Consider the following 11216-nt stretch of genomic DNA (forward strand, 5'->3'; position numbering starts at 1 on the left):
TCATACCTTTGTTTAGGATATTAGTAAACAATAGTCAGGTGGTCTCTCTGAGTCAATATGACTTCTCATACTGTCAAATCCATAACTGGGGAGGAAAGTCAAGCTTCTGAGATGCTCTAACATGCCTTTCCTTCGACTCCCATCCTGAAGACTGTACAGCAAGCAAAGTTGAGAGCTGATATACATTGAGCTCCTGCCTGGACCATGTTGAGATTTACAGGGATGATTGCAGTCAATCCTCTTAGCAACTTCATCTACTGTATAGAGGAAGCTCCTATTGTTTGTGTTTCACAGTTGAGAAGATGAAGGCTTAGAGAAACTCCAGAACTTGCACAAAATCATCTATTGAGCCAGAATGTTGCCTGTATTTCAATTCTGAAACCTCTATTTTCCATCTATATTTGTCAGTCTAGCAGTTGAGATATTTGAGTGACTAGCAAAGCAAGAACAAAGTTTAGGGACTGAATAGACTTACAATCCAGGCTTTGCTCTTAATCTCATATTAAGATTACCAATAAATAGAAGAGCCAATTGGAACATTTCAAGAGAGGACCTAGCTCCAAATTCTATATAATTCTGTGATAGAAGAATTACCTCACTTAAATTGCTTGTTTCCACCTTAACTTATTCATGGTTATTTCAGGCAGAAAGAAAAATGTTGTCAATTTTACTTTGCTTCTTCTCAAGGTTTATCTGAATATCCCAGCATAAAAGAAGAAAAGATTGAATGTGAGACTGGTTTTATGTTACCTAATAATGAAACAAATTTGAAATATGAAGTCTGACAGCAGTTAATCCAGAGAGATGGAATGCAACTCCATCACTGCTTTTATTCACATCTTCCTTAAGAAGGAAGTTACATGAGAGGGAAGAAGTGGAGACTGAGAAATGAGAACATAAGAGAAATTTCACTGTTTCCAGTCCTGTGTGTGCAAAGCTCTTCATACTAAATTGTTTTCAGCTGAAGGATAATGCAAGAGGTACTTTTTATGTTAGGCTAATGTTATTTGGAAGCCTGAAGGCAGATGGGCAGGGGAAGTGAGTTGGTCCTAATGCTCAATCCTTGTAGAGCATAGCTTGCAGGATAGATGGAGAGGAAATAATGGCTCTCAGGGCTTATTCTGTCTCTAGACTCTTCAAATGACCAATAACAATTGCTCAAGGAGTATTTATTTAATGGATTGATGAATTGGGCTTCACTAGAATGTCCTAGAGAACTGTATTGAGAATGATGTTGAGGCAGCCTTAGGGCTCAGTGGAAATCAAGGGTATGACAGCTCAGTGATGTCTGCCATGACATGGAATAGGAGTGTGGAAGCCTGCAGGCTAAAAAGGCTAAGCTTTTGCCACATCAGGGTGTCCTTCTTATTTTTCTTTTCTTTTCTTTTATCTTTTTCTTTTCTTGTCTCTTCTTTCTCTTTTTCTTTTTCTTTCTTTCTTTCTTTTCTTTTCTTTTTCCTCCCTCCCTCCCTTCCTTCCTTCCTTCCTTCTTGCTTTCTTGCTTTTTTTTTTTCCAGTGTCTCACTATGTTAGCCAGGCTGGCCTTGAACTCCTGGGCTCAAGGGATCCTCCTGCTTCAGCTTCTTGAATAGCTGAGACTATAGGCTCACACCCTCAAACCCCTCAAACCAGCTCCTCTTTAGTCCAGTGGAAGTACCACACTGACATGCATCCTCCAAATCTAAATTTGCAAATGCCAAAGAGGAAAAAAAAAGGGCAGAAAGGGAATAACTGAAGATGAGAAAATGGATCAAGGAAAATGGAAGAGAGAGGAAGAAAAAGAGTGCTAATAGAGAACAGAAATGAAATGGCTTAGGCCATCAAATTCTCACCTAGCTTTTAATGGGAATATGCAACATTTTACATGGGCCTTCTGTTTTCACCCTCCAGATTACACGGAGTCATGAAATCACTATGTTCTTAGTTTTGTGGTCAGTACCCAAATGACCCTGGTGGAAAGAGCCTCTGAGGGGAAGAAGCTGACAACGCAACTCTTAAAACATCAGGTTAGGAATCAGTTGTTCAGATAGGAAAATACTGCCACTTTGTTCACTGAGACCTTCCAGATTTTCTGTAACAAAGTTCACTCCAAAGTCTTTAAAAGCCATAGTTCTCCGATCTACTTAGTGATTATTTAACTATCAGTTTTCACACTGTTCTAGATTCCTGCTGAAAGGGAATTGTCTCAACAAATGCAACTAGACTTTCCTCCCCATTTGAGATCACAGGTGAAATGCAGAAGTAGCAAACACTTGGACTAGTTCCAAGCCCACACAGGAGTGAACCTCAGACATGAATCATGCTTTGGCTCTGAATGAGATGGTGTCAGAAGGTTGCACGGGATCAAACAGAGAAAGAAAGCAGATGTGGGACTTCCTTCTTGCCTCTTTTTGGAGGAAGTGAAATCGCCTTTCAGCAATGCAGATGCAAAGGTTTTGTGGACAAGATGCCTCTTTTAGAGATCAAAGATCAGTGTTAGCCACAGGCTCCTCAAGTGTGGCCATCTGGGGAGGTTATGTGACTGCATGTGTGTTCTAGCATAAGAAAAAGCAAAGGAAATTTCTGGTGAACAGAATAAACCAGAAAATGTGTGGGTAAAACGCACTGGTCACCACTTCCTCATATGTGACTGTTATAAGCAGTTCTGCTGCTCCTGGTATGTAAAATTAAGTTAAGCCAAATTTCCCATCATTTGCACTTCTCCTTTCACTGTTTCCCAGAGAATTGGAAAGAGAACTTCCTTGAGCACAGCAGTCACAGAATCCATAGGCTTTGGGTCATTTCAGGCATATAAAAATTCCAGAAATAATTTTTTTTTGACAGTCTCACTCTGTTCCACAGGCTGGAGTGCAGTGGTGTGGTCTCGGCTCACTGCAACCTCAGCCTCTTGGGTTCCAGCAATTCTCCTGCCTCAGCCTCCCGGGTAGCTGGGATTACAGGTATGTGCCATCACCACATCGGGCTAATTTTTTTTTTTTTTTTTTTGTATTTTTAGTAAAGATGTGGTTTCTCCATGTTAGCCAGGCTGGTCTTGAATTCCCAGCCTCAAGTGATCCATCCACCTCGGATTTCCAAAGTGCTGGGATTACAGGTATGAGCCACCCTGCCTGGCCTGTTTCTTTTCTTTTCTTTTCTTTTCTTTCTTTCTTTCTTTTCTTTTTTTTTTTTTTTTTACATGGGTGTGCATTGGTTATTTTCCTGAGCACAAAAGTGATGATTACCCAACACCCATCATTGTTTGGTACTTAATAGGCTCTGAATACAAATTTCTCAAGTTAATAAATACATGTTCATTGTTGAAAACTCTAAAAACACAGAAAAGAGGAAAAAATTAAAATAATTTAGAAAAACCTCCCAACCAGATGTAATTACTGTCTATGCATTGGCGTACATCCCTCTAGTTATGTACATAGTTGGGGTCATGCTGAATGTTTATTTTTCTTTTTTTTTCATAACATTATTGTCAGAGGTATTTGAACCAGAATAACTCCATCTCAAATAAGGGCTGGGTAAAAGAAGGCTGAGACCTGCTGGGTTTTCTGGAATTCATTCCCAGAGAGTTAGGTATTCTAAGTCACAGGATGAGATAGAAGGTCGCAGAAGATACAGATACAGATGACAAAGATCTGGCTGATAAAACAGCATGCAGTAAAGAAGGCAGCCAAAAACCACCAAAACTAAGATGGCAACAAGAGTGAACTCTGGTCATCCTCATTGTTCATTACATGCTAATTATAGTGCATTCGCATGCTAAAAGATATTTCCACCAGTGCCATGACTGCCAATTTCCAGAAGTTACCCTGTATAGTCTAAAAAAGAGAGGAACCCTCAGTTCTGAGAATTGCCCAACTCTTTCCCAGAAAACTCATGATTAATCCATCCCTCGTTTAGCATATAATCAAGAAATAACAATAAGTGTCCTTAGTCAAGCAGCACATACTTCTGCTCTGCCTATGCAGTAGCCATTCTTTTGTTTCTTTACTTCTCTAATAAACTTACTTCCACTTTACTCTGTGGACTTGACCTGAATTCCTTCTTGTACAAAGTCCAAGAACTCTGTCTTGAGGTCTGCATTGGAAACCCTTTCCAGTAACATTATGGTATAAGCATTTCTCATCTTATTAAAATTGTTTTAAATAATTGTGATGGCTACAGAATATTTTGTCTTATGGGTACAATGTAATTTTACCCTTGTTGGCCCTTTCCACTATTTTCAATTTTTTTTTTCTATGATAAAATGAAGACAAAAGCTGTAGAAGAAATAAAAAATAAAGTGACTGGACGTCTGGAGACATAGGGACACCTGAATATAGAATTGTCTGTATTAACCTTGCTTGTATTCTCATTTCAGGAGAGTGAGCCCTCAACAGGGTCTATTAAAGAGAAAGGAGAGGGTAACAAATTGTCAGCTTGTCTCCAAAGCAGTGTGAGAGTATTCTAATTTTGATGAACCATTCTAGAAATAGTTTTAAGAGAAGTATGTAGGTATTTCAACAGACTCATTGGAAGTACTCAAGGGCATTCAACTCTCACTTTTCTAATTCTGGGATCATGCTGCTGAGGTATAAATTTATAGCTAACTGATTTATAAATTAACTAGAACATCCTGTGCAAAGGTTTGGTTCTCTAGTCAAATATAGACTGGGCACTGGCTCATAAATTAATCCCTCTTGGGTGGCTGGTGTCAGTTCCCAGAAGCATGTTAATGGTGGCACAAATAGACCCAGAATGGCCAGATGTGGTGGTGCATGACTGCAGTCCCAGATTCCTGGGAGGCTGATGTGGGAGGATTGCTTGAATCCATGAGTTCTGGGCTGTAGTGTGCTATGCCAGTTGGTTGTCTGCACTAAGTTCAGCATCAGTATGGTGACCTCCTTGGAGCAAATCACCAGGTTGCCTAAGGAAGGGTAAACCGGTCCAGGTTGGAAATGGAGCAGGTCAAAACTTCCATGCTGCTTAGTCGTGGGACCATGTCTGTGAATAGCTACTGCACTCAAGCCTGGGCAATAAGCAAGACCTTGTCTTGGAAGAAAAAAATAGACCCAGAATGCAGTATTTCTAGATTTACAGAACACCATCATGGTTTTGATAATAACTGGTGAAACTCAGCCTGGGAAGGAAGGTAACTAGCTTCATTCTTTCTAAAAACACTTCTTATCTGCATTAATAACCAACAGAGGAATTCAATTCCTTGGAACCTTCCTTCAGGATGCATACAGGTAATGGTGTAGTGATACCTGTGATTACAACATGACTTTTTCAGTCTGAGTATTGTATCTAATTCATGGTATAATCTTGGGAATGTTAAGGATGCGATTGGGAGCTTCATTAAGTCCTCTGGATTCCCTGGCTACCACTAAGCATACTAAGACACAGTCTAATTATCCCAAAGAATTAACAGAGTTGGGTTTCAACCAAGCCTGGCACCATTGTTTTAAATTATGGGCTGTAATAGAGTTGGCATTGGAACTTGAAAAGAAGCTCATGTAATTATATTCTCCTAATGATATAGCAAATGAATTGTTGCTTTTAGAAAAAAATATTGGGTAATGAAGAGCCACATTCTTTTTTATGCACCTAAACAGATTACACACACTTAGCAATGGAATGAAAAATTAAAGGTATAACAGGTACTGACTTCCTGTAAAATGCACACCCGCAGAGGATATATAAATGTGTGTACACATACACATGCGTTCCTTGGCCCCTACCTGCTGTTGGCAAATCAAAATGTAGATTATAGTGTGGTTTTGTCTTGAACATTTCTATCTGAATGAAAACAACACACTGTAGGGGTTCCTTGCCCTCATTCTGAATGCTTAGGACAATGCAAGTTGGGGTTTCCCAGCATATAGCAACCGAATCCTCTTCAGGTCCCGTCAGCTCTGCTCCAGACAATGCCATCCCCAAAGACAGAACTGTTATGGTTCATAACAGTGAAACCCACGGGACAAGTGTCCAAGAGTTTCACTCCTTTCTTTTGTGGAAACAGCCTCCACCCTCAGGCAAAGAGGAAACCCAGGGTTGGCCTTGACTAACAGCTTGCACAGGTATGGTGGAGCCAGGGTGTTTCACTCAGGGTGGTGTGGTCATCTGCCTCTGCATATACAGTCAAAGGAAACTGGTGTTGGAGTTCCAAGAGACAGCAGTCAGGAAAAATACGAAACCTCAAGTCTAAGAGCGTGAGCAAAAAGCAAAGCCAAACTTTCTGGTGGAGGAAGCAGTAGGGTGTGGGGTCAGGATTTTTTTTCTAAGTGCACGTCCCTGCAGCAGAGTAACCAGTCAGGGCTCGGGGAAGATTAGGATAGTTAACTGTTAGGCATGTAGGGCTGTGTCTGCATGTTCAGTATGGCATAAATTCTTCAAAGAACTGGCGGTCTTTAGTATTCCAACCAACTCTCGTTTCCCCATTTTGTAATTAAATTAACTTAAAGAGGAACTGGTAGCTTTTAGAGAACTGATGAGTTTTCTGCTTCACCATCTGCTTTTGTTTTCTACATTTTAGGTTGCCCAAAGCTTGCTGGCCGCTGTGTAGGGCTGGCAAGTGGCTGGGGCTGTCTGAGCCATGAACAGCTTCAGGGCCACCATCCTCTTCTGGGCACTGGCAGCATGGGCTACATCAGGCAAGCCTGTGGGAGAGACAGATGAAGCTGGAGTTCAAAAATGCAAGAATGCCTTGAAATTGCCTGTCCTGGAAGTCCTGCCTGGAGGGGGCTGGGACAATCTGCGTAATGTGGACATGGGACGGGTTATGGACTTGACTTACACCAACTGCAGGACAAGTGAGGATGGACAGTATATCACCCCTGATGAAATCTTCACCATTCCCCAGAAACAGAGCAACCTGGAGATGAACTCAGAAATCCTGGAATCTTGGGCGAATTACCAGAGCAGCACCTCCTACTCCATCAACACAGATCTGTCTCTTTTTTCCAAAATCAATGGCAAGTTCTCTGCTGAGTTCCAGAGGATGAAGACCCTCCAAGTGAAGGACCAAGCTATAACTACCCGAGTTCAGGTAAGAAACCTCGTCTACACAGTCAAAATCAACCCAACTGTAGAGCTGAGCTCAGGTTTCAGGAAGGAGCTCTTTGACATCTCTGACCGTCTAGAGAACAACCAGACGAGGATGGCCACCTACCTGGCAGAACTCCTGGTCCTCAACTATGGCACCCACGTCATCACCAGTGTCGATGCTGGGGCTGCTCTTATTCAGGAGGACCACATCAAGACCTCCTTCCTCCAAGACAGCCAGAGCAGTCGTAGTGCCGTGACCGCCTCTGCTGGACTTGCCTTCCAAAACACCGTGAACTTCAAATTTGAGGAAAACTATACGTTGCAGAATATCCTCACCAAAGGCTACCTCTCAAACCGAACCAACTCCAGGGTGCAGAGCATCGGAGGGGTTCCTTTTTACCCAGGCATCACCCTCCAGGTCTGGCAGCAGGGTATCACCAACCACCTGGTGGCCATCGACCGCTCTGGCCTGCCGCTGCATTTCTTCATCAACCCCAACATGCTGCCTGACTTGCCAGGCCCCCTGGTGAGGAAGGTGTCAAAGACGGTGGAAACTGCTGTGAAGCGCTATTACACATTCAACACCTACCCTGGCTGCACAGATCTCAATTCTCCCAACTTCAATTTTCAGGCCAACACGGATGATGGCTCCTGCGAGGGGAAAATGACCAACTTCTCTTTCGGTGGGGTTTATCAGGAATGCACTCAGCTCTCAGGGAGTAGGGATGTCCTCCTCTGCCAAAAGTTGGAGCAGAAGAATCCACTCACTGGTGATTTCTCCTGCCCCTCTGGCTACTCCCCAGTGCACTTGCTATCCCAGATCCATGAGGAGGGTTACAACCACCTGGAGTGTCATCGAAAGTGTCATCTCCTTGTTTTCTGCAAGACCATGTGTGAAGATGTGTTCCAGGTGGCAAAGGCTGAATTTAGGGCTTTTTGGTGTGTGGCCAGTAGCCAAGTACCTGAGAACTCAGGACTGCTTTTCGGAGGCCTCTTCAGCAGCAAGAGCATAAACCCCATGACAAATGCGCAGTCATGCCCAGCCGGCTACTTTCCACTGAGACTCTTTGAAAACCTCAAGGTATGTGTTTCTCAGGACTATGAGTTGGGAAGCAGGTTTGCGGTCCCCTTTGGTGGGTTCTTTAGCTGCACAGTTGGGAACCCCCTGGTAGATCCTGCTATATCCAGAGATTTAGAGGCACCATCTCTGAAAAAGTGCCCTGGGGGCTTCAGCCAGCACCTAGCCCTCATCAGCGACGGATGCCAAGTGTCCTACTGTGTCAAATCCGGGCTTTTTACAGGAAGGTCCCTGCCCCCTGCCAGGCTCCCACCTTTCACCCGGCCACCCCTCATGAGTCAGGCTGCCACCAATACTGTCATAGTGACCAATTCTGAGAATGCAAGATCCTGGATTAAAGACTCCCAGACCCACCAGTGGAGGCTGGGAGAGCCGATAGAGCTGCGGAGGGCCGTGAATGTCATCCATGGGGATGGTGGTGGTCTGTCAGGAGGGGCTGCAGCTGGGGTCACAGTGGGGGTCACCACCATTCTAGCTCTTGTTATCACCCTGGCCATCTACGGCACCCGGAAGTTCAAGAAGAAAGCATATCAGGAAATTGAGGAAAGGCAGAGTTTGGTTCCAGGCACTGCAGCAACTGGAGACACGCCTGACGAAGAGCAGGGGCGGAGTCCAGCTTAAATCTCTCCCCGAAAATGGTTTCTCTCATCTCCAGTGTGGTCACTGCTGACCACTCTGTTTTCCTAAAAATTGAAATGGCATGTGCAACCAAAAGTAGGTATATTTGTGACTTCTCGTTCAAGTCTCTGGGCCAGGAAATTCACACTGTTACATGGATAAGGGTGGGATTGGGGAGAGGGAACAGTTGGGAGTAGAAGCAAAAGCCATTCTGGGACTAAAATAGGAAGCAGATGTCCTTTCCCAGTGTGTGTCGCTGTCTTCACCTGAATGCATTTGTGTAAAAATAGAGGAGGGAGAATGCTAACATTTGGATTTGGAAGCCATGAATTTACTCTGAAGTTTGCAGTTGTTTCCAATTTGTGAGCTCTTAGAGTTTCTGCCTGTAACAACTACCCTCCCTTTATTTTGATTTTTAAAAAGCGGTCTGAATTTCACACTCTTAGAGCCCAGAAGAGTCCCGAAAAGACACGAGTCTTGCTCGGTTACTGCTTTTTAACTGTGAGGGCTCTATGTTGACAGACTGTCATCTACTCGGAGTCACCTCAAACATCTGAAAAGAAAGATGTTGCCTGTGCCGATTCCACTTTTTCCAGCTGCCCCTTGATGAACACTTCCTTACACCAGACCACTCTTGGACTTCTGACTGGTGTCATCAAGTCCGCAGAAAATATTTTAACTTGTAAACTTCTATTAGTGGGTCAAAGAGGAAGGGATGATTTGGAGACAAGGAGTAATGAAAGATGGGTAAAAACTGAAAAAAATTCTGGTGCTGAGTACTATCACTTCATCTTCCACGGATGGTCATTACCTTTCCTGTCCTGTTACATGAACACACACACACACACACACACACGCACCCCACATTTCAGTAATTCTGCATTGTTCTAGGTCCTTACCTTTCTTGTCCATTATATGAACACACACACACACACACACACACACACATTTCAATAAGTCTGCATTGTTCTGGGTCCTTACTATTCCTGTCCTCCTGTTATATGAACACACACACACACACACACACACACACACACACACACTCCACATTTCAATAAGTCTGCATTGTTCTGGGGGTAAAACAGGCAAGAAGTTAAAGTAAGACCACATTTAAGTATTACTTACTGTGTAGAATCAAAACAGAGTAGTTATCACCAATTATGCAAGCTACTTTTTTTTTCCAGCAGAAAAGGAACTGACATGATCAAATCCATGTTTTCAAATGAACTGAAAAAGTCATCCAGCACCATTTGTAACCCATTTATTTCAGTTCCAGCCTGACAGCCCTGGGGCATCTAGCAGGATGCATAATTGTCATCCGGCAATAGTTGGGACTTTGTTCAATGTTAATACCAATCTCTCCTGATTGCAATTACCTCCACTATTTTCATGATCCCCCTACAATATTTTTTTAAATACGATATTTATTCACTGAATCAAATGTCATTAATGAGTTATCTTCTGTGGAGGATGACTGTTCTCTTTGTTAATGTTCACAATCAAAATCTTGGGCTGAGAAGAGGCCCTTCACCAAGGAGTTTGAAGCATCACAGCGTGTGGGAAGGTGGGAACCAGGATCCTCATTCATTTCCAACTGAGACACAGAGAAGTGAGTCACAGAATTTGAGCCCTGATCTCTTGACTGCCCAGCCAGGGACACTGATTTCTTTAATCTCTTCACTTAATCCTGCCTTTTAAGCATTAAAACATTCTCCTAAACCTCTGAGTGTTTTGTGGGTTCTGGGTGTTTTGTACATTTTAGCCAAGTTAACCACTTGTCTGCAAATACTGACTTTCCTATGAATTCTTTGAAGATTATTGAGTCAGAAAGGAAAAATACAGCCCCAAATTCCCAGGCTTTTAATGCGCTGTGTATTGAAATGAAAAGTTCCTTACAAATTTATATTTCTACCAACAAGATTGCACATAAATATGCATTAAAATATGTACTAAGGAACTCTCTGTCCAACAGCTCATGCATGTGAAGTTAGAACATGGGAGTCTGCCAGTTGCATTCATCGAATCATTTTGCAGAGTCTGATCCCTGATGGAAGAGCTCACAGGCTCTGCCTTCCAAGTCCTGGGTTCCTAACTGGTGGTCTTAGGCTGGGGTCTGTGGGGAGACCAACCCTGGCTTTCAAGAAAACCTCATCCCATGGACTATCAGAAATAGACACAGATTTGGGTGACAAAGGTGGCTCTGCATTTGCATTTTATTTTTGTGTTCTTTTCAGTTTGGGGATGATTAACATTAAACATTTATTTGAGAAACAACAGCCTGTAAACCATTTAAACACATAATATATTGTAGTCAGGCAAAGGGACCTTTAAAAGTGAATATTCGTGATTTTAAAAGTGTTTTTCTCTCCCACACATTCACTTACTCATTTTCCTGGCCATGTGGTCTGTTCCTTTAGTCGCAGGAAGAGTCTAGCCAGGTCAAATGTGTCGGTGGGTAATACATGGAAAATCTGTTTTTAAGTGGTGGGGGAGGGGTTTCCCC

At 42.9% G+C, this 11216-nt stretch overlaps 1 protein-coding gene across 1 annotated transcript; it reads left to right on the forward strand.

Annotated features, from left to right (window-relative positions):
* The first annotated feature begins 6436 nt into the window (after positions 1-6436).
* On the forward strand, positions 6437-10987 carry MPEG1 (macrophage expressed 1). Its single transcript, XM_023215523.2, has one exon. It carries the CDS (start codon positions 6566-6568, stop codon positions 8714-8716), a length of 2151 nt encoding a protein of 716 aa, XP_023071291.1. The 5' UTR covers positions 6437-6565; the 3' UTR covers positions 8717-10987.
* Positions 10988-11216: the final 229 nt, after the last annotated feature.

This window comes from Piliocolobus tephrosceles, chromosome 13 (assembly GCF_002776525.5).
Source record: "Piliocolobus tephrosceles isolate RC106 chromosome 13, ASM277652v3, whole genome shotgun sequence".
NCBI classification, from domain to species: Eukaryota; Metazoa; Chordata; class Mammalia; order Primates; family Cercopithecidae; genus Piliocolobus; species Piliocolobus tephrosceles.

Coding starts and splice junctions, on each gene's coding strand:
- MPEG1 (XM_023215523.2), top strand. CDS start 6,566: ATGAACAGCTTCAGGGCCACCATCCTCTTCTGGGCACTGGCAGCATGG.